The 24,875-nt window shown below is 37.7% G+C and overlaps 1 protein-coding gene across 1 annotated transcript in view; it reads right to left on the bottom strand.

The window, feature by feature from the left end:
• The window catches only part of AATF (apoptosis antagonizing transcription factor), a 64,992-nt gene that overhangs the window by 38,142 nt on the left and 1,975 nt on the right, over positions 1–24,875 (bottom strand). The window contains exons 2-8 of the mRNA XM_053457695.1: positions 23,438–23,623; positions 22,765–23,022; positions 21,985–22,122; positions 5,494–5,608; positions 1,367–1,562; positions 1,076–1,243; positions 137–220 (exon numbers count right to left, since the gene is read on the bottom strand). Of these exons, the coding sequence (XP_053313670.1) occupies positions 137–220; positions 1,076–1,243; positions 1,367–1,562; positions 5,494–5,608; positions 21,985–22,122; positions 22,765–23,022; positions 23,438–23,623 (1,145 nt within the window). The remainder of the gene's footprint in view (positions 1–136; positions 221–1,075; positions 1,244–1,366; positions 1,563–5,493; positions 5,609–21,984; positions 22,123–22,764; positions 23,023–23,437; positions 23,624–24,875) is intronic.

Genomic DNA, 24,875 nt, shown 5'->3' on the forward strand with positions numbered 1-24,875 from the left:
GTGCCTTGTCTGTTCTCCATCCTTAATTCTGTATTAAGCACAAACACCATGACTAATATCTTTGCTGGAAGTGTTAAATCTTTCCCACTCAAAGATATCTAAAAGTACGTATATAGACACAAAAGACATGACCTACCTGGTGATAAAAATCATCATCGTCAAAAATTTCTTCATCGATATCCTTCAGGTGAGCATTTGATTTTCCTTCAGTTTGGATATCCTGTTAAAACAAAGATCAGTATGATCCATGAGAGATAACCTGTAGAGGTAATCTTCTTAATCCTGGTTAATTACAATAAATTAAGTAATGACCAATGTGAATCATTTAGCGTGGGCCTGAAGTTTCCAATTGTACACTACTGGGGGAGACGACCAAAAAATTAAGCTCAAGAATTGTTGGACGTTTGACACTTTCTGCTGGCTAGTAAATTTTAGCATGAATGTTTTCCGTTGGTATATTATTCAACGAGCTATTACATTTCAACTGGCTAGAAAAGCCTCCGCAGTACCGCAATATGTACACCCATCCTAGGTTGTTTTATTCACGTTTCTTAGTCTTAAAATTGGTTATCCATTTGTGACAACTTACTGTAAACCAGAGACGCCTTGTAAAGAATGTACAATTTACTTGACTAATAACTAAAGCCATGTATCAATTTGCCAAGGAGTCCAGTTCCAATGTGCCGTGCAATCTTCATTGAAAAGTAGAACTACAAATCTTTAGGCATATCACCAAGTTTTGCTATACACTAAGGAAAAGAATTGCATCCGTATTCCATTAGGGATCAGAGCCACATCCTAGTGGTTGTATAGTCAACTCAAAAGGCACCCAGGGAAAACAATGAAGCTGGTTCCAGTGCTCAGCTCACTAAAACAGACTTAAATTCTTATCTGTACCACTGCTATTAAAGCTGTTGGCTATATATTTACATATGATATAGTCAGAAAATATAGAATTTCAAGTTTATACTTGTTTGTACCGCTAAAAGGTTTGAATGCTTTCGCACAAAACCCATTCCCCACAATACACACAGAAAATACGTGGTATTTTCTAAATCGGTAATTACGTTCTTACCATTGGTTCATCAGGAACAGATTCTGGCACAGAATGGGAGTCAACTTGGGGTTTTCCTAGAACCCTATAAGGAGATCGCTTAGTGTGTGCCCGTTTCAGTAGCCTCTCTTTGTCCATCATAATCTGCTCGATCTGCGTCAGTATAGATCGTTCAAAAGCTCCAAATCCCTAGATAAATAAAAGAAAGCAAATAGAATTTGTTGTTTAGGCAGATCTATATACCTATAAGGTATATTTATTTATGTATCTACACACACGCGCATTATTTATTTTTTTTTAAACCGCACTTACCTTGCCAATTTTTCCTGTTAATTTTGTCTTGTCGTGCCACTTCTGTAATGTGCCATTTCGGTATGTTCTAAAGTCTGCAAACCGTTTGGCCATGAATTCTGGATACTCATCAACTTCCAATTTACGTTTAGGAGGTCCTTTTCGCTCAGGTTTTTCGGTTTCAACCTCTTCATCGTCACTTGGAATGTCTTCATCACTACAAAAACATTTTGTTCGCTCAATAACCACAGCACAAGTTGCCAAGGCATATATACACTGATCAGCCATAACATTATAACCACCTGTTTTATATTGTGTAGCTCTTCCATATATACACTGATCAGCCATAACATTATAACCACCTGCTTTATATTGTGTAGCTCTCCCATTTCCCACCAAAAACAGCCCTGACCAGCCGAGGCATGGACATCTGAAGGTGTACCGTGGTATCTTCAACCAGGACATTAGGAGCAGATATTTAAGTCATGTAGATCTGCAGCAAACTGTGATGCACCGTTTGTTCTGACACCTTTCTATCAGAACCAGCATTAACTTTTCAGCAATTTGAGCCACAGTAGCTCACCTGTTGGATTTGACCACACAGGCCAGCCTACACCCCCACGTGCATCAATGAGCCTTGGCTACCCATGACCCGGTCATCGGTTCACCGCTTTTGCTTTATTGGACCACTTTTGATGACCAGGAACACCCCACAAGAGCTGCAGTTTTGGAGGCGCTCAGCCATCACAATTAGACTTGTCAAAATTGCTCAGATCCTTACACTGCCCTATTTTTCCAGCTTCTAACATCAACTTTGAGGACGAAACATTCACTTGCTGCCTCATATGTCCCACCCACTGACAGGAGCCATGATAACAAGTGGTCATAATTAGGGCTGAAACAACTAATCGATAAAATCGATAATCGATTATGAAAATCGTTGGCAAGGAATTTCATCATCGATTAATCGAATCGATTTTTATCGATTATAATAAATGCTCTGAAAAACACCTCTCCTTATAATAATCCGATCCCAAACAGAGATCGGATTATAACACCGGAATCCAGATCCCCCGCAACGCTGCAGGGGACCTGGATTCCCCTCACTGTCGGCCGGTCTCTCACTTCCGTCTCTCTCCCCCCTCCCATACACCCCTCTGACTCCTCCCCTCCCATACATCACTCTGCCTCTCTCCCGGCTCCGTTACTGACAAGGACTTTCACTGCAGCTTCATAGAAGCCACAGTGTAAGTGAAGGGCAGTAACGGAGGCTGTCTGTGCGATGCAGACACACACAGGCTGACAGAGAATCATCCTCTCTGTCAGCTGGTGGGGGTCTGCATCGCACAGACAGCCTCCGTTACTGTCAGTAACGGAGCCGGGTAGAGAGGCAGAGCGGTGTATGGGAGGGGGGAGGAGTCAGAGGGGTGTATGGGAGCCACCCTCCCATACACCACTGTGGCTCCTCCCCCTCCCATACGCCACTATGCCTCTCTACCCGGCTCCCTGGTGTCTAGTGAAGATCTGTTGCTGACAGGAGGCAGAGTGGAGTATGGGAGGGGGGAGGAGGCAGAGTGGAGTATGGGAGGGGGAGGAGCCAGAGTTGTATGGGAGAGGGGAGGAGCCAGAGTGGTGTATGGGAGGAGGCAGAGTTGAGTATGGGAGGGGGGAGGAGGCAAAGTGGTATATGCTAGGGGGAGGAGGCAACGTGATGTATGGGAGGGGGAGGAGGCAGAGTGGTGTATGGGAGGGGGAGGAGCCAGAGTGGAGTATGGGAGGGGGAGGAGCCAGAGTGGAGTATGGGAGGGGGAGGAGGCAGAGTGGAGTATGGGAGGGGGAGGAGCCATAGTGGTGTATGGGAGGGGGAGGAGCCAAAGTTGTGTATGAGTGAGTTATAGTGGTGTATGGGGGGTATTATGAATTTCAGGGCATATAGGGGGTATAAGGCATATCGATATTAGGCATATCAGGGGGTCATAAAACATCTGGGGGTAAAAGGTATATCAGGGTGCTCAGTTGCATATCACTGGCATATAAGGAGTATAAGGCATATCAGGGGCACAGTGGAATCCTGGCATATAAGAGGTATAAGGGGGCATAGTGGGGGCAGAGTGGCAAGTTGGGGGTCTGATGTGCATAACCGGGGCCAGTTTGGTAAATAAAAAAAATTAAACAAGGCTTTTTTTCTCATAGTTTTTATTAAATATGAAAAATAGTTAACATGAATTAATATTTACTAATAACTTTGCATTAAAACCTAGTTTGAGAAACACCGTGTTTGGGTTCTTGTAGCTTTTATTATTATGTCAGTAAAATAAGAAGGTGAATAGAGAGAGGCCATTGCAATAAACAGATGAAAGTGTAAATTGTACGTTTTTTATTACATTATTTTAAATTTAAAAAAATTGCATTTTTTTATCCGATTAATCGAAAAAATAAATCGGCCAACTAATCAATTATTAAAATAATCGTTAGTTGCAGCCCTAGTCATAATTTTATGGCTGATCAGTGTATATCAAAAAGCAAATAAACAGTTCTGCAAATATACGTTTATCAATCTGGGTACTGTATAGTGAATATCATCCAATAACCAAAGTACACATGGTGTACAGAGCAGACTAGTGTACAAGAGAAAGCAAGCTTGGCAGCAGCCAATGTCTGAGATCCAACCCCAACATTATCACCTCTTTTAATAGCAGGAGACGTATACCAACTGTCATGCAGTCTAGAATTTCAGAGCAGAGGACCAAGAATAGACAAGCCTGATTTCATTATATGTGATCAAGTCACGGGTGATGGACATTGGTTAATAAAATAGGGCGATACAGTGCTGTGCTCACCAAACCACCACATCCCATCCTCTGTTAAGCTGTACAGATGGTCACAGTGTTGCTGGGTATCTCATCAATATTTTCTGAAGACATTGGAGTTTAATTACGCCCTTATTTATTGTGGTAGTCTCTCCAAGTCCACAGACACTGGCTAAAATGACACCGTATGTGAAGGGGCACATTCCCTTTTTGCGCCTAAAATCAGTCTAAATCAGACTAAAATCAGGCCGTAAAGGTTTTATCAAATAAGATACCTAGGCAGATATAGCAGCAAAGAGCCCTTTTTTTTTTCTTTGTTAGTTCTTTAAGAATGCTTTACCCACACCACAAACATTCTTGAATTTCTGCATTGAAGTCCAAGTACCCATTATTTTTATTAAGTATAATACCCAAATTCAAACAAACATTGCGCAAAAACAATTGTACCCAGTGTGGCATCAATTACAAATGAGGGTTGATGCCACATACATTAGTTATGTGTATTATTTACTTGACACATAAGTAATGTATATAATAATTGTTGAACCCACACATATGATCCTGTAAAAATGTTTTTGAAAACCAAAGTGAAAAGTTGATGTAATTTTAGCCGGACACTTTTTTGGTTTATTTAAACATTAATTTTTCAGGAAATGAGTATTCTTATACACTTATTAGAATGGTTTAGCCCCTTTTATGTTACATTTCTAGATCGCCAGCAGATTCCATGGCGCCATTACAATAATGGAAATTGCACAATCAACGGTAATATGAAATTAACAGTAACACGGACATTAAGACATACTGGAACAGAAGTAGAAGAGGGTTCCGGTCTTGCAAGCTCACACTGTACTAGGAGGATAAAGGGGAATGAGACAGAAGGCGATAGACTGTCTCGGCAGGGATGATTTGGCTGTTAGGAAGGTCACGTGAATAAGTGAGTGGCCTACAGATCTCATAACATGCAAGACAAGAACTGGGCTATTTGGGGTTCTCAACTGTTATGGGTATAGAGAATATTGGGAGATGGACAATTGCTCACTTAGTGGGATGCCATCCAGGATGCAAATTCAGAGAAAGGGCTTATGAGAGTAATAAGACAATGTAAGGTAGTACTGGAAACCAAAAGACAGCAATTGTTAAAATTAATCCTTGTAGGATGGAAACAGAATTAGAAAGGAACAAGGAGAAAGTATAAGGAAAGAATATTTCCATAATGTTCTGGCATGAAACGCTCATGTGTTTATTTTAAGCTATTTTGTTGAAGGACCATTCCAAATATGTGCATCCAATGGACTGGCAGGTATATATGGTATGCTTTGACTGAAAAATCCTTACCTGTCTACTTTGCATTTTTTCCCATCTACGAGGTATTTTGTTTCTGGAAACTGATACAGAAGTTCATCTTGCAGGTCTACCAGAGAACGCATTAGTTCTTTCAAAGCTTTATAATCTAAAAGGTAAACATTTCAAAGGGTTAATTTTCTGGATTATGCACATGCAAGTTGCTTAATAAAGGAACGGATGAGCAGAACAGTAGAACAAATGTTATGGCTGCCTACTTCAAATAGGCTGTGAAATCAAACCTGTATATAGTGAAGTTCCACAATTTTACTTATTTCTGGATGCTGTTTGATGAACAGAAAATAGTAAAAAAAAACATATGTAGAAAAAAAGTACATATAAAGACTTATTTTGACCTCCTGTGACAATATAACCTATGGCACGAAATACGTACTTGGACTTTGAAAGCACAAAAAAAAAGTCAAAGATTTTAAACCTTCAGTTTTGAACTCCTTTTCTGTACATTTTATAAAGCAATTTGCATTACAATACAAAGGTTTTAGATTTAATCTAACAAATAACGGTGTTCTAAACATTCCTATTTAGACAAAGGAAAAAAGTGATTAATTTAAAGGCATAAAAAATATGCACAAGCCTGCCTTCCTGACTGATCAGGATCCTTACAGCACAGCACACACACTTATTATGTAAATTAGACATACTGGAAATGAACTAAGATTTGTACAAAAGAAGGGAGCTTCTTATCCGCCCAGACGCATTCATATATCAATTAGAAACAGAGTAATGCTTATTTTGCAACCTTAAGGGGGAAAAAAAATAAAATAAAAAATAAACATATATACATATATATATATATATATACATATATATATATATATATATATTATACACAAACCGGTTTTGGGGATGTCATTGAAACGGAAAAACCGTCTTGAAACATGGACCAAATCAATTAAACATATAAAAAAAAATCATGAAGTGATAACAGTTCGCATATAATTATTATTATTATCTTTTATTTATATAGCGCCAACAGTCTACGCAGCGCTTAATACAATACATAAATTCAAGGGATATGACAAGACAAGAATTGACAGACTAAGACAAACCGATACATTAGGTGGAGAGAGCCCTGCTCGCAAGCTTACAATCTAGAGGGAAAATGGGGTGATAAACATAAGGCATAGAGAAAGGGTGAGAGGTATTGTGGTGGGAGTATCAATGACAAGGATGTTCTAGCAGCTAAGATGGTATGCTTCTCTGAAGAAGTGGGTTTTTAGATGTTTCTTGAATGTGGGGAGGGAGGGTGAATTCTGAAGGTTCCTTGGGAGCAGATTCCAGAGATATGGGGCAGCTCGAGTGAAATCTTGTAGACGGGAAAAGGAAGAGGTGATGAGTGAGGAGGAGAGCCTTAGCCCATGGGAGGAACGTAGGGATCGAGTAGGAGAGTATTTGCTAACGAGGTCAGAAATGTACGGAGGAGCAGTATTGTGGATGGCCTTATATGTCAGTACCAGGATCTTAAATTTAATTCTAAAGGTAATCGGAAGCCAGTGGAGGGTTTCACAGAGGGGGGAAGCAGAAGAGAAGCGACGTGCAAGGAAGATGAGCCTAGCAGCTGCATTAAGGATAGACTGTAGTGGAGAGAGTCGAGACAGTGGAATGCCAACCAGAAGAGTGTTGCAGTAGTCAACAGGGGAAATGATAAGTGAATGAACCAGAGTTTTTGTGGATTCTTGGGTGAGGAATGGGCGGATACGAGAGATGTTTTTTAGGTGCAGGCGGCAGGATCTGGCGAGGGACTGAATGTGAGGGTTGAAGGAGAGGTTTGAGTCAAGGATGACCCCAAGGACAAGATGAGGACAGTCTAAAATATCAGAAACAAACAAAATCTTGCACATGGGCCTATAAGAGCAGTTGTGAAGGACGGCCACCAGTCCATTAAAAGACTATGTAGACTATCATCACAGGCTATGTGTAGTAAGAGCAAAGAACATTATCAGAACCTCAAACCATTAAAAGAAGGCATGTGAAGGTAAGTAGGCGTACAAAGTTAGAAACAGGGAAACATCATGTCTGACCTTGATCTCTATTTACAAGAAATATACCCATATATATTGAAGTACCGACAAATCCTAGCATTTAGAATTTAAGGTCCTACAGTCAGTTAAGAAACACAAGCTGGGAAAAAGTATTACAAAGATCCCAAAACCATCCATGAACTACTTAAAGAAATAAAAGCTTTGGAATGTGATCACAATTCCCAGATTTGGATGACAAAAATATATGGGTAAAGCCCAAAGATGAATTGCAAGACAACCCAATATTATTTCTGAACTGGAAACCTGGGAAGAAAGATGTAGCCGGCTGCAAGAAACGTTTGCCCTGTTTTCGGCACTACAAAGGGCACATGTACCATAACGGTGCAGTATGTAGTGCACCAGGTAAACTTTATAGCACAGTACTATTTTCTGGAAGTTAAGGCATTTTAGATTTAAAAAAACAAACAAAAAAAAAAAAACACAACCCAAACAATATTTTAAAACGCCTGGTGTGTTTTATAAATCAGTTATAGTTTATATTCTTTATATCGTGCCTACTCTGACCTTGCGTTACTTAGAAATTCACAGCATTAAAGTTCACTTTTACTTTCTTAGCAGTAACGTGCTTAAGTAGTTTCTAGCATATAGAATTATATTATAATGGCCTTCAGTGCTTGTCCAATCGTATGGATAAAGCAACCCAAAAACTCCGGACCATGAGTGTTTGGGATTCTCAGCTCGTCTCTGCCTCCATTAAAATTAAAAGCTGGGCTAGCTCAGCACTTCTAAGGGGAGAAGCGCACTCGGGAATGGCCTTTCATAAAGCCTACCAAAGTCAGGCAGTTGAGATGAAAACTAATGCAAACTCATATTGTAGTAATAAACCTCAAAATTAAATGGTATATCCAATGTTTTAAAGATGAAGGAGATGTGTCAATTATATATATTATATATCTATACACACACCACAACTTGTGAGAGGGGCCCGTTTATGAGACAGGAACTTCGAATGCAACGCTCACCAGCTTTACTGAATACTTTGAGTGGCGAATCTTTGTCTATCGCAAGAATGAGCGGACGTCGCCACGTTAATCTTATACAATGCAAGATTTTAGGATTTAAAATGTATGGTTTAACCTAAAAACAGTTGCTATGATTATTTAATGGGATTTGGTGGACAATAGACGAGTAACCTAACTGGCGAAGTGCATAGTTCTCACACTTCATTGTAGGTTTCTTTTTATTTATGTCATATGCTGTTGTATGGATATTGGGCCATTGTTGCCCAAGACGAAATAAGATTCTGTTTGATGAGCCTCTCTCATAAGCTGAGTGGATATGATGAAATGAAATGGGGGGTGGGGGTATGGTTTTTAACTAAATATATATATATTTTTTCCTGTATATGTATGCGCCCAAGGGCCTGAGCATTGGGAAACAGCAGAGTATGGGATAATGCCTATAGCAGTTCATGTCTGGAAGTATTGGAGGTCTCATGTGAGAAAACCACGCATTGCTACAGGAATCCACAACCAGCAGCTCAAATACTGATACATACCACTGTATTCCATACAAGTAGTGGACGGGGTTTAAGATATTAATTTGGTGCAGAGTTTACGGCAACGCCATGCTTTATGCTTTTTAGACATAGCAGAAAACCCACTTTCTTGTTTAAAGCTAAACGATTACATTGTCTAAAATGGCAGCTTCTGCTTCGCAGGCTGGAGGTTGCTGCATATATATATTTAAAAGATTAACTGATATAGTAACAGAGTATATCCAACATTTAAATGGATCAAACACACGCTTTTGTGCTGCTTAAAGTCTAATGAGAACAGAAATGTCACATAACGCTACTTTTTCCCTACTTTAATATTAGAAGCAGGATGGGAAAGAGGAGCTGGATGTGAACTACAAACCTGAATTGCCAATACTTCAATCAATAGTTGGGTTGACAAAATGGACTCAAAACAAAACATCAAGATGGGAAAGTTGCCAAATAATTCTTACAAAGAATAGAAGCTTTTGCTTTAGACGTAAAAAACGTGTAATTTTTGCCGTTTCTACCTCCGTTCCTTACCTCAGGAACAATACTCATTTAAAAGCGCAAAGCCTGCCACTTGCACCAGTCATCCCCAGCAATTAATTCCCCAAGAAACACGTCTGATTAAATCTTTTCAAGCAAATCCTTTGCTTTGCTTTTGTTGGCTCACTTCTTGTCAACATCCATTAAAATATGCCTTTAATTCTCCCACAATCTTAAAAAACACAGATTCTACTGTCTTCAACTTTAATCAACTCTAGGGCCGGCATTTTTCATTTCATAATAATGTGCTGCTTGGAATTCAAGAGGCAGGGCTGACATCAATCATTCGGCAAGAATTTTTCCACTGCAATAAATATGCAAATGAGGAAAGCCAGTCAGTCGTATTTCAGACCCGACTTGCTAGTGTTTTTAAAAAATAAAAAAAATAAAAAAAAAAGACACAAATTTATTAATTGCCAGTGGCCAGAGGAATCCTATTACTGTGGGCATTGATTACAAAGCTGCGAGAGTGATTATTTTGCAACTTGCGGCCTACCCAGGCATGAGGAAAAATTATTAAAGCATGGCAGAGATTATAAACTCAGAATAACAATAAGCCTTAACATCCAGACCCCCAAATTCTTTTGCAAAAAAAATTAAAAAAATAAAACGAAATGTGGGTGATGCAGAGTTAATCATTTACAAGATTCAAAGTATAAGCTACGGTGATGTCTCCATGAATGAAATGCTGCTATACGTTTTAAGAAGTATTTGGGACATTTTATACAACACATACACATACACATATACACACACACTTGCACAATTATTTCACCGTTGTGAACAGGAAATGTTTAAAATACAAACGCTTAATGGTGACATTGCACGGAAAAATGATAAAATAAAGTTGATCATATTACTAAAGTGCAATTCTGGCATGAACTGCAAATATTGAGCAATTAGTAGGAACATCCTATTTATACCCATGGTGTTTCCTTCACAGGTAGAACTGTGCATAGTTTTAAGTAGTATAGTATCAAAAAAGTAACTTTTTGGTTGAGGAGTATTCCATTGGAGGAGGGGAATGAAGGTACTTTATAAAACCAATAAATAATAGTTTTGAAAAATGACAGCTTTTCCTTTGTGAAAGTCCATAAGTGCTTGTAAAAGTAGTGCAGAAACTTTGAAAATTTACTTTAATCACCAGCTGCATCACAATGTCACCACTGACTTACTGAAAAGTTACAATGTAAACCACAAAGCTTGTGATAGAACATGCCAAAAAATAGAGATCCCCCTCGCCCTACAGAGATTACTTTGGGGTGGGGAAGAGTGGCATTTGCCCCGATTTTTAACATACGGCTAAAGTTTTCCTCCATCTCCTCCCTGGTTTACACCAATCCACAATATCCCTCTTTATTCAATCACTTTTTTGGATGAGACCGATGCACCAGTTTTTCCTACCCTCATTTTGCTATTTTTCTAGCAGCTCAATGTTTTAATGGTATGAGCGTTAAAGTTGCAAGAATGTACAGAATAAGCAGAAAATGAGTTTGCATGAAAGACTTTATTCTCTAAAATATGTAATACATATATGTATATATATATATATATATATATATATATATATATATATATATATATATATATATATATATATATATATATATATATATATATATATATCACAAACATAGGACATTAACACGCCTTGGTAAAACAGTCGCCTAGCCAACACCTTTTCAATTTGGAAGGGTCTCCGGTTACATGATGTACCCTTCCCATTTCATACCCACCAACTCACAAGGCATGAATATATAAAAAATTATAAATTAGCAACAAAATTTACTAGATGACTTGTGTTTCACATCTCTTGCACTGAGATTTTAAATGAGCGGCCTTTCGGGAGAAGGAGTTAAATTGCATGCTGGGAGAGATCAATTTTTCAAAGCTTTGTAATTACTGGTAGAGGGAGCAGGAAATGATATAAAATGCTAAACTGTACCTAAAGAAAATTGAGTTCACAGAAAGTAGGCTGAAATCCTTCACTGCAACTCTTAAAAAACCTCCTTATGATATATTAAAATAGGGTTGGCGCAATATACATAGTTTTTTTCCCTCTCTATCTATCCATCCATTAATGACGCTTTATTAGGTACATTTCCCTTAGACCTTCATTAGCTGGGAAAAACAACTTACGGGAGTCAAAAGTATATTATTGTTCATCACAAAGCAAGTTTACGTTAGCCTAAACAATGCCATGAAAATTAAAAATGTCAACACGTTACATTTCTAATCAATTTGCAAAATCCTACAATAGTCAAATAAAAAGAGAAAAGGAAAAAAAGAAAACCCCCAAATGTTCTTCTCTTCTTCTCAATATATTTCATATGTGCTTACCTTTTTATTTGTTTTTAATGCTGTACTTGAGCAGCTGTGCTCTTTTCCCACCACGTGCAAGCTAGGGGTTCCTGTCCCTGATCAGCATTGCCGGGGGAGTGGGGGGGGGTTACTCACTTTGAGAAAATGACTATAAAGCCATGATCTTATAAATAAGTTGGTTATCTATGCTATAACTAAGTTTTGTAGATGTGATCTATATAGTCCAACACAGAAATATGCTCAAGGTCATTAATAAAATAGCTCTCACAATAAACAAATGGTGGGTCAATACCATACCTCCTCGCATCATCTCCACCTAGTGTCACACTTCTCCAGGGCTCCGTATAACCCATCAACACTGGCAGTTAATGGTTTCATGAGTGAATGGCTTACTACCTGTACACAGTGTCCATGTGCATATATTATCTGTTCACAATGTGAAAATGGAGGAACAAATAAAATGTTTACCTATACAGCCATCAAAATTATAGATAAGTATCTATCAAAGAAAACAATTTAAATGCTGGGCAAAACCTGACTTAATGGCTTCCTATGGCACTAACACCTGTGGCTGAACCAAATAACAAAACTGACAAACTATTAAGCATATAAAATGTTGAACAGATACATATTGAGCTGCATAGAAAACAAAAACTTAAATTTGGACCAAAAAAAAGTATTTAGGAGCCTATAAGTATTTTTTTTCCCCAGAGCATAAGTTATATAAAAGATTGAATTAGTGGCTAACTTTGTGAAAATCCCACATTTAAGAAAATAATGACAAAAGGTTCAGGACACTTGCGAATGTAGAAAAAAAACCCGCAAGGGTAAGGAATATCAGGCTGTAGGGCTTCATATGTGAGTGTAGAAGGGATCCAGCCATGCATTCACTGAAGGGCATCTGAACCTTAATCCATCACCTATACGCTCCTAAATTTTGACACCAATCTAAGCCAATACGCAACATACAAACCTCTATTAACTAGAAAGCCTTAGACAAGCAGCTTAATGTGCTGCTAAACAAAAAAGGAGCAAAATAGAAGTGGCAAAAAAAAAAATAAATGAAAACAAACAAGTAATCTTCGCCCCCTTCTCTTGGCGGAAAAGCAAATAAATAAAATCGCCTCATTCAATTTAAATAAATTACCCACAGCTGGAGAGATGTTACAGGAAATCTAAAAAAAGGCAGAAAATGTTTCTTCCAGGACAAAACACATTACAGGATAGCTGCTTGTAGCAGCGCAGGAAAATACGCATTATTAAACCTTGCTGCCCTTCTTACATTCACCACGTCATGTTTATTTTGGGGAATTAAAAGTAAATACAACGGAGAGTTGCTAAAATTTCAATAAATGATTACGCAACGACAAAGAATACAAAGTAAGTCAGTCTCAAGAAAAAGAAATATAAAATAACTTATTATACATTCTTTTGAATATTAATGTCTTGGATAGGAGATTTCCTGATACCATTGCATGGTAGAGTAATAGCAAAATTCTACATAGGTTTGGTGACCAGCTGTTATTGAGGTTTACAGTTTCCCCAACAGCCCAAGAATCTCTAGAATTACTAAGGCTCTCATTTTAAACAATAAGCCCTATTTACAGACCATCCTTCTGTGAAAATGATGGCAAATCTGGCAAAACCACCATCACAACCCACAAGTTCCTGCTGAATGCAGTTGCAGCACTCTACATCAGAAATGTTCCTGATAATGCTCCAGTCTAGTTTAAAATTGGCTAGCATTTGCTACTTTAACAGCTGGTGGGTTCTCATCATTGGCGTGCCAGTATTCATGGGTGTCATTTACCTGAGTTATCACCTTGAGGAAATGATTTAACACTCTTGTTGACCTAATATAAGAACAATTGTTACCTTCCCAAATATATATCAAGCTCAGAAGAAATAACATACAATTAATTTAATCCACAACTTTCATTTATTGTTATAGAGCTAAAACAGACGGAAAGGCAACAATGAATATTCCCCAAACAAAAAGGAAACTTTGTATTCAGAGATGAAAATCTGTATCCATGCTATGATAGTTAATTAGGCAATTGCTGCTTCTAGCACATGTTTCCAGCGAAATGCTACTTCAGGACATGATGAATCCACCCTAACTAGGTGACCAAGACAATGTATTGGGACTCTACTTTTACTTATATTGCTAGTCTCTAAACATCTTTGTAATAAGAGAATTCGCCATTGTGGCAGTGTTGTTAGAAATGATGCAATGCTTGCGCACTAAGTCTATTCATTTCCCTTTACTCTGTATTATAAGTTAGTTCTTGTTCCTGGTTTGTACCTAGCTTAGCACCACCATTTCTAATTAGATTTCTAGTTTAATGGAGCCCTGCAAATATCTCCTGTACCAAGCCCCACAAACCCAAAGAGCAGGACGCAGAGACCAGGGACTTCAATGATCCCAATAGTGTGTAGGCTCAGGTAGAGGCAAATACAAAAATAATGGAGCTGGAGATAGGAAACCACTTGCTGGGGGGGGCATATACCTGTACATAGGAGAGGCCACAGGTAGATCCATAGGACAGGTAGCCCTAGGATGCCAAACCCAGGTTCAGTACACTAAGTGGGTGGTTCGACATAGCCAAGGTCAGCACATGGAGCAGGTAAATCCAGGTTAGCCAGGTATGATACACAGATTACAAATATGCTAGGCAGAAAGTAGGGCCAGGAGTCCTATACAGCTTTAGGATTTAGATTTGCCGGGAAACAGGAAAGCAAACGATTTTTAGACAATAACAGGGCCATACAGAATGTCTGTATGCTGCAGCTATGGCCATTTAAATTCTGGTGCAGAGTCTTCCCCTCTCCCTGCCGCACGTCATGGACAGCACAAGAGCACTAGACCTGCTCTCAACTACGTATGACATCTCAGTCATATGACATGGCCGTCAGGTAAGTGAGCAGTCAACCTGGCGTTTAATAATGCCCCAAGTAGGTGAATATTGGGCTTAAGGCATTTACCACTAGTTACTTGGTTGCAACCTTTTTACTGCTCCAAATAAACTAAAAAAATAAAGCAATCCTTTTATAAAGAGGTATAGCACTAATTCAGGGGCAGATTTTATGCTTTAATAAATCAAAACTAAAAAAGAGGTACAACATGGGACTTTCTGCTTTCCTTTGGGGCAGCAGGACTAAGAAAGCGGAAAGGTCCTTTCCCAACTCAACAATACATTAATATTTTGGGCAATAATCGACAAAACCTTGCTGCCTCAGGTTTTACAAATTATACTAATAACTGGCTGAAATACAATAAAATACATTCTCATAAGTAAAGATTATTGGAAAATAACCAGTTCAGAAATCTCTCTCCACCTCTCAGTGAACACTACAGGGAGGTACGCGTAGCGTACAGTAGCAAAAACTATCAATTTGCTCCATTACTGTTGCTTTAATTATTGAAGCAGGTATGTCGATCTATGTCATGACACATATCTCATTCCTAGCCGACCCCCTCCTCAGTAGCCACAGGCTACAATCGCCACAAGGCAAGCGTATAACCAGAAACATAAGCTAGCCAGAATGATTCCATCGTAAGCTTTTACGTGAAAGCTTCAGTTACCCACACAAAATGAGTCTGTATGTAATATATATATATATATATATATATATATATATATATATATATATATATATATATATATACATACATTACACACACATATACATACACACACATATACATACACACACATATATATATATATATATATATACACACATACACATATATATACGTGTATATTATATATATACACACACACACACACACACACTTATATTGCTAGAAATAAGTATAATAAAAATAAGACAAAGTCTGGAAATTGAAACAATACAAGAACGAAAGGAACAGTAGGATACATCTAGACTACAAATAAAATTGTAAATTATATATATACAGTAAACCCAGTAATGACTATATTTTCACCATACTGAATGCTTACAGAAAATGAGTATTTTGAGGAAAAATGGCCAATAGTTAAAAAGCGTTTACAAATAAACTTTCAAACAAAGCTAAAATGTCTCTTTAAAAACGGATATTCATCCTATATATAAATTATAGCCGTAAAGTTTTCCTGCCGAGCAGCCTAATTAATTCTTGTTCCATACACAAAAGGGAAATGCTGGGTGACAAATGGGTGCAAAGCATGAAAGCTGCCAGGTCTGCAAAACATTTTCTACTTCAATTTAGAAGCAATTTTGCAGTAAATCATCAAGCTGAACTTGGGATCTCAGGAATCTTAGGACAGCCAAACCTTGTAAAGTCACTGCTGTAGTAAAAAAAAAAGGGGGAAATACTAATGAGATGCATTTCTAAAGCAATGTCCGTTCAAGAGTGGCAATTTACTTTTAAATATGAAGGTTTTGATGTAAAAGTAAAAAAAAAAAAGTCTTCATACGAAAAAATTTGAATATTACGAATTATTCAGTATTTTTGAAGATGATGTCTATGCATATCTGTATGTTTAGCATACACCATGACACAGAGGCAGGCAAAGAAATATATGGCCATAACAGAATATCCAATGCCTTGGCATGAAATAGGAGTTTGCAGGAGTAATGGCTATGCGTCGATTCGCAATTGTGCCCCGCGCACGTTGGGCTAGGCAAGTGCTTCGTACATACATATAGAACACATTTTAAATCTGATTAGATTGTTTTTTATACTTAAATTCAAAAAGTACACTGCTAAGGCAATGTGACTGGGTACATAGTTGTTTATTGAGCTGTATCTGTTTTTTTTTTTTTTTTTTGCGAATTACTCTTTAACCCCTTCCTTAATGCTTAATGTATTGGGTTCCCTGTTATACCCAAAAATGTATGGGTCATTTTAAGTCATTTACCAACAGACGAGCCTCTCCAAGAGTTTAAAAAAAAAAAAAAATGCAACATATCAAAACCAAAAAAATTGCTTTCTTTTAAAAATCCAGCATAATTTATGAAGCATTATAATTTGTTAGCTAATATATTAAGCTTAAATAAAATACCAAAATGTCAACCATTGTTTCTTTTACAGAAAAGGCTATAATAATACTACATTCGAGACCAGTAAATTAAACAATGCTCTGCACTATTTGCAACGCAACTCATTAAGCACATTAATAGCTTGCATTTCATGTAAAGGTCAGCTTATTAAGGGTTGTTTCAGAGTTTGTTAATCACAGCTAAACACAGTTTAAAAAACACAGACTACCCAGTCTTTTACATTAAGGGTAAGGTGCTTTAGTGGTTTGGAGGGAAAAAAAAAATGCATGATGTAATTAGCATGACTTCTCTAATGTAATCAGAAAAAAACAGGAGCACAGAGAGTTACGTTCAAAGAACTTAATTTATGCTCCTGGATAGTAATGAACTGGAACCAGCGGCTGATAGATGACACGCGTGTAGGAACATGCCACACTCCCTACATACCTGCATCCGGTAGCCGCACACTAAAGTGCTGGATCAGCATACATGGGCAAATGGTCAGTATAGGCCCGTTTTGGAGCATTAGTGCATTTGACTCATTGCCACATGGTCCTCAGGAGACATCCAAACATATCATACATGGTGGCACTTCACCTGCTCACCTGATAGTACCTTCCTTTACATCCTGTACCGTCCCCGCTTAGGAAACACGCGGGTCAACTTCACCAACACCATTTTTCATGCGTGGTTAGCATTTCAAATGTTAATCAAAAATGAACAATTAGTCGAGGGCAGTTAATTTAGCTGAATAGCCAATAGGTAATGTAGAAGTAAAGCTCAAAAAGCCATATTTGTTCAGCCTTCTGTTCTTCTCAAAAACAATGTAACATATTAGCCCAAATATGTATTTTTTTATTATTATTAGGTTATCGGCAAAATCATCATTTATTTGTAAAATCCCTTTGTGGCTTCTTTATAAAAAAAAATCTATTTAATGAATACGAAACATGTGCTTAAGAGGAAAATAGCGTATAATTTATTTCCTTTTTATTGGAATCCCCTTCATGGCCAAGTACATCCTTAATTGCTTTGACCAGAGAATGAACTTTTTTTTTTTTATATGGTTTACCAAAGCTTAGAAAGGCAACCATTTCATGAACCGACACACAAATCTTTCTCTTTGCTGAACATGAAGCAATTTAATCACCTTGTATATACTTGTTTGTCTTTCCCAGACTTTCTATTCACATATGTTCCTTATGGTCTCGCCATGTATCACAATTTACTCTTTTTACACTGCTTGCAGTAGCCTTATGGTTTTATGAGATTTAAAGATGACTCGAGCCCTATCTCCATGCCAAATGCAATTTTGCACAATTAATTTTACTGTATGTGTGTGTGTAATTATTGCAGTTAGAAAAATGAAATTTCTGTCACCTTAAGCTTTTCCAAAACCGTCTCTACATGAAGCTGAAAGCACCTGCTACAAATACCCAAAAGAACCTTTTGAGAAGCAGCATCCATTTACATATATGCGGAGCACTGATGTTTTGCAAGCATGGCTGTCATTTACTGCTGTCGCCAGTGATTGTAAGAAACTTTGGGAGCTCAGTTCCCATTGAGCCCGTATTGGTTTCAGAAGAAGCAGCCAACAGAGAACTTAGGACAGCCTTATTATCATATGCTCACCTTCTAACTCCAGTATCTATACAATCAGTGTACCAAGCCCAGGCAAAATGCACTCAAAAATAAAATAATTTAGAACTGCACATATGTTGAAATCTTTCAACAAGGATGCATAGACATTCATAATATATATTATATATATACACACATTAATTGCTTTGATTTACAGCAATAAACCATGACTAAACTACAACCCTTTTTATACATAGTCCCTTCATTTTAAGGCACAAAAGGTTATTGGTCAAATCTAGTTATAATCTATAGACGAGTGAGCCAATGGCAGCTATACATACTCGCAGGTGCCTTAGGTCATAACAGCTCCTTTGTTCCCCAAACTTTCCTTTTTCCATTTTTCTCATCTGGCCATAAAAAGTAACTTTTTTGTTGTGGCAGACTCTATCCAGGTTAAAGATCACTAGTGGGTCTGTATCTTGTAATAAAGATTACTTTGTAATCAAAATTTGATGGTGTGGTCTTCTCTTTATAGTACTCTGACAGTCTTATACCTACATTCTGTAAAGTGTTCTTGATCTGTCAAGGTATTCTTCACAACTTCAAGCATCCTTTGGTCATCCATTATAGTTGTCTCACAGGTTGTTTGCCATTAATGAGCTCAGTTGAGCATTCACGCTTCTTAAAGTACCATAGAAGTGCTTTTAGGTTCCTATTCAACATATTCTTGTTTTCAGCTTCATGATGGCCTTCTTTACTTGTACTTATAGAGCATCAGCAAAATGTCCAAATTCCACACATTTGATCATCTGTCATGTATGAAGCACCTAGAAACCCGAGTTGCAATTTTCCCTATTAATTGTGTAAACGCCATCAAATTAAAGCCGCTACAAGGTATTTTATCCTTTGAGGTCAGAAGCATAGAGATAAGCATAGCTGCACACTACACTCCTACACTTTTGTAACGTCCAGCCAGCAACCGCACACAAAGACGGCGCCTGCGGCAGTGAGTGTACGTGGAAGGCTCCATTAGACACCGGCGCATCAGGCATTTGCCTGATTCACTCAATGGAAATTCTGAGCCTGCTACATTACACGATAAAATCGTAACATTGTGAATACAAAAAGATACAGCCCTCTTTAATTGCAAATGGTAGCCGAGTGTTGTCTGATTTTTTTTCACTAGTAAACGTATAGTTTTATCATGTTCCACTGCTTCCCAGCTCCAGCCCCTTGCAGGAAATGCGTTTGGTCAACACGTTCTGCAAAGAACCACGTAAATTCAAGGTGAAGGTGATCGCCTGCAATTGATTCCGGCAGTCGGAAGATTTTCAGGAGGGTCTAATGAGATTCAAGGGGGGTGATCGCCTGAGTGCATTACTGGCAACAACCATGTAGACAGCAGGGAACAAAGTTTCTGTATTCTAAATGAGTTTTAACCTTTAACCAGTACTCGTACAGCTTCCTATAACGTGCAGTGTTTTAAGTTTTCCTACAGTCCAAAGTGAATAAATAAAAAGAACGTAAAGGATGCAGGGATTGTTTGGACCTGCTAATACAGGGCTAATTAGCCAGGTAGGCTGGCAGCTTTAGACAAGCAACGCCTATAGACGATGGGCCGATGAAGCCCGTATTATACCCACCACATGTGAACCCAGACTACCACTAACTAGTAATAATTAGGGCAGAAATTATGTGGATACACATTTCCATTATTCAACACAGCATGTACACAGCATGCACATTCCCGCTCATATCTCATACACAAATTGGGGTTAATTTGAACTGTCCTATTATAGTTACTTTCTTAATATATAATTAGAAATCACCAGTATAACACTGATGCTGTGCCTGCATTAAAATCTGGAGCTTGCCTTTTTAAGAATTATAGTACATTATACAAGAGGAAAAAGCAGAACAACAAAGAACCCCCCCCCCAAAAAAAAACAAAAAAACTTTGTTACGGCCTCGCAAATCTCATATTTTGGACCACAAGCCAAATTACTAAAGTCATAAAACAGAGCAGAACATTTTTATTAACTCTTTACCCAGAAGACCAACCACATATCTCATCCGTGGTAGCACTGCAACCCCATTCCCAACAACTAAGGACACTTTGTGGTGTTATTGCACATTCATTCTAAATGAAATCTTTAACAATGCAATATTTATTGCTTTGTTTAGCAAAAACAACTAAGCATGTTAGAAATATAAAATGTCTTAGTTTGTTTTTAAGACATTAGTGAAGTATAGTGATATATAGCTAGTAAAATCGGCCAATTTTAGTCACATTAATTTCTCTAATTTCTCTAATTTCTAGCATGCTTGAGGAAAAAAATTCCACCAAATAAATGTAAGTGCATCTGAAAAATACACCCATCAAAAAGGCTTGGTTTATTCAGTCAATTGTTTACTTTCAAATTACTACATTCATTCTATACCTTGTTTTTCCACAACTCCATATCCTTTAGATTGTAAGCGGGACCTCTTTACCTAATGTATCAGTTTGTCTTAGTTTGTCGATTATTGTTTTGAATCCACAAAGGGTTAGCCATACCTTTTGAAAGTATTTACATTTAAAGTGCGACAAAAAATGTTGGCACTATAAAATGATTATTACATCAAAGTGAAATAACTGTTATCCGCAATGTTTTCCCAAGAAAACGCAAAAAAAAAAAAAAAATTATAAAAAGGACTACATTGCCAAGATCTGGTTTCCTTAGCAAAATAGGACTATACATATACTGTTTAATCAACTAAAAGATATGGTTATCCAATTCACACTACCTTACACCAGACAGCAAATTAAATATTTCACAAAACATATCCATATCAAGGTAGGCACATAAGAATACGATAATAAAAGGGAAATAAAATGTAAATCCTAGCCTACCGCAATATAACTTGAGGTCTGAAACCGGCAACATAAAGGCAGAATAGACAAAAACGTTAAGGATGTTAAGGACAATAAGTGGAGTCAAGTTGTAAAATTGGGCTATAGTCACTGGAATATAAAATATATCTAAGTTGCTGCACATGTACCAAAACGTCAGCGTAGAAAGAATATAAAGGAAGTCTTTAACCCCTTAAGGACAATGGGCGGTCCCCAACCCCCATTGAAAACAATGCATTTTGAGCCTGTACATGTACGGGCTTTGTCATTAAGGGGATAAAGACAGGTGGTACTACCTAATCTTGTAAATATAGTAACCTGTTACAAGGGACACTCCAAAGTCCAAGGCAGCCCCTTTAAACAACTAATGCATTTTACTTTGTAAGTACTGGCAGGAAAGAGCTCCAACTGAACCAAATTGGAGGCTTACCATGGATGTGGGGTCTCAGACTCTCCCTGGGTAACACTCGCCACGCTGACTGGTGGCAAGTATACATGCATAGCAAATTGCTGTGGTATGGGGGAAAAGAGGCATTTTAAATGCATAGTATGGCTGGAGTGCCCCTTTAACTACACTAGTTATTTGAAACAAAAAGGCAAATATATCTTACTATTCTTTAGAGACTTTGAAAATTCCACGCCACCATCCTTTTTAAATGCTGCAAATGCATCCAACTGAGGCAGCTGATTAGCCAATAGAAGGGCTTTCTGAATTTTTATTCGTCCTTCTAGAAGGTGATCCCATATACCTAGATAAAGGAATCAAACAAAGAAATGTCATGAGCATTCCTGACTATACGGAAGTCAAATATACACGAAAACGCAAAAAAAACAAAACGAAATAAAATGAGTAACTATATAATTCTGAATTCCTTAAAATATGATTTAAAAGAACAGATGATATCCTACAGTTTCAAACGGCAGCCACATCTGGGTACTGGCCAAAATTAGAAATCACATAATTAAAGTGAGTGTGTCTGAACCATGGGGTGGTGCATTATATATGGAGAGCCAGCAGGATTACTTGTCAAACCTGCCGGGATGTGTTGGCTGCAGAAAATTAATGATTTAATTCTTTAAAACAATTACCTACCAAAGACACCTTCAAACGAACTAATAAAAAAAATTACCTTTTGAGTAACTTACATTTTAATCTATAATCTTTTGCACAAAACACCCAGTTGCACAGCAATGTAACAAAGCTAATCCTTAACTTCCTTCAGTTTCAAATGAATCTAGATTTTATAAAACCTCATCATTAAAAGCAACAGCCTAGCCTCTAAAATGGTTTGTTTATCTCTAATCCTTGAATTTCATTGAATGGACATTGGCTATATATTGGCATATACTCCAATACAGGGCTGAAGCTCTGTCTTAAATGAGCAACTCACCCATTTGGTTGCGAATAGCTTGTCCCTTCTCAACATCCTTGGAGATTTTCTCCTTAGACATAGTCATTACTCCATCATCATCATCATCATCATCTTCCAAATTCTGTTGGTTTGCATTGGTGTCAGATATTTCATCATCCGTTTCCTGTGCTGTGCTTTGGTTGTCCTCAAATTCCTCTTCACTCTCTCCATCTTCATGGTCAGTCCCACCATCATTGCTTTCTCCTTCAGCAATAGAGTCCTCATCAACTTCTTCATCTACAAACCAGATTATAAATGTTATAACTAGCCAGAAGCTTATGTTTTTTTCTTCAAAGCTTCATAAAATGTTATGCATTTCTCCAAAACTGGTACTAGTATTAATTTTTTTTTTTTTTTAAATTACAATGTGGTTATGGGGGGGGGTTGTCAACACCTGGACCAGAGATATGATAAAAGGTTACACTGATGGAACGAGCATTCGGTGTAATAGGGCTTGCACCAACTACTACCAGTCTCTGCCATCAAAACCAGTAATGCTGCCTACTACTAAGAAAGGTCAGGCTGTTAGATATTCCAGTCTCCCATGAAAAGGTAGAGAGTTACTACAGACATTCACTGGGCCTATTCAAAGGTTGTATGAATTAAGTTATACATCTGTTTCCATAAGATTATTCATGTATTTAAAGCTTACCAGAATCATCTGAGAAATTCTCTCCTAATTCTGCTTTCAAGTCTTTCCGAGATGTAACTTTACCAGAGTAGCGCTTATCTGTATCAGATAGGGAGGTTGGAATTCTTTTCCTCAGACTCACAATGGAGTTAGAATCTGCTTCGAATTCACCTTCATCAAATCTGTCAATGACTTTAGCAACAGTAGCTGGAAATAAAAGAACAGGTTTATATTTCAAAAATACCCTCATGATTTTCAAATATTGTGTTTCATTTTTGGTTGTACAAGTAAGCACAACTTATTATTTTCTCTAATACCGTATTTGCTCGATTATAAGACGACCACACTGAATATTAATTTAGGGGGGAAAAAAAAAAAAGAAAAGAAAAACCATGAATATAAGACGACCCGATAGGAAAAAAAAGTTTTACTAGTAAATGTTAATTCATGTAAACTAAACTATTAGACGCAGTGGTTGGCCAAGGAAACAGCGCAGCAGATGAAAGAAACATCATGCTTACTTCCCTTACATAAAAATAACAAGACGCGTGTCAAATGTAGAAAATAAAATTATACTTCTCAATGTTTGCAGCAACCCAAATAACACTCTTCCTCGGAGTGTAACGCTATGAATGCACAGACAGAAAAAAGAAAAATAATAGTGTAATATTGCTGATTATTATTATGGTATAATTTAAATAAGATGTAAGTTCCACTCGCACACCAACAGAAATGTCGAGCCCATCAATATCTGTGTAAAAAAATTATTTAATAGCTTCATAAAATCTAAAAATGAAATAAAAACAGGCCGCAATGGTGGGGGTATGTCTTTCTTTTTACTTCCCTTACAGTCTGAAAATGTCCAGAAATGCCACCAGCTCAGAACTGGGACACCACCAGAAGGCCGAAGTTTGTATGCTGAAGATTTGCACGAGAATGAGTGTTTGCAGGTAACGGTTTACCATGGTGAAGGTTCCTTGAAAGTTTAGGGCTGCATTTCTGCAAATGGGAGTTGGGGTTTTCGTCAGAATTCATTCTCTCCTCAATGCTGAGAAGTACAGGCAGATACTTATCCATCATGCAATTGCATCAGGAAGGCATTTGATTGGTCCCAATTCTGCATCATGACAACCCAAAATAAACAGCAAAAGTTGTTAAAAACCATCTTCCGTGTAAAGAAGAACAAGTCCTGGAAGTTATGCTCACAGAGCCATGACCTCAACACCATTGAGTCTGGCTAGGATAACTTGGAGAAGCAACTGAGCCTGCCTAAACCCACAGAAGAACTGTTAGTTCTCCCAGATGTTTGGAAGAACCTTTTATTTTTTGATATGCCGACATACACACTCATGCTAATGCCACACTTGCTCCATAAAATATATAAAGATGCACACACTAACACTATGCACACCTACACATTGAACATGGCACTACAATAAAGTAGACATACTGACTGGCA

This window comes from Spea bombifrons, chromosome 2, assembly GCF_027358695.1.
Source record: "Spea bombifrons isolate aSpeBom1 chromosome 2, aSpeBom1.2.pri, whole genome shotgun sequence".
NCBI lineage: Eukaryota > Metazoa > Chordata > Amphibia > Anura > Pelobatidae > Spea > Spea bombifrons.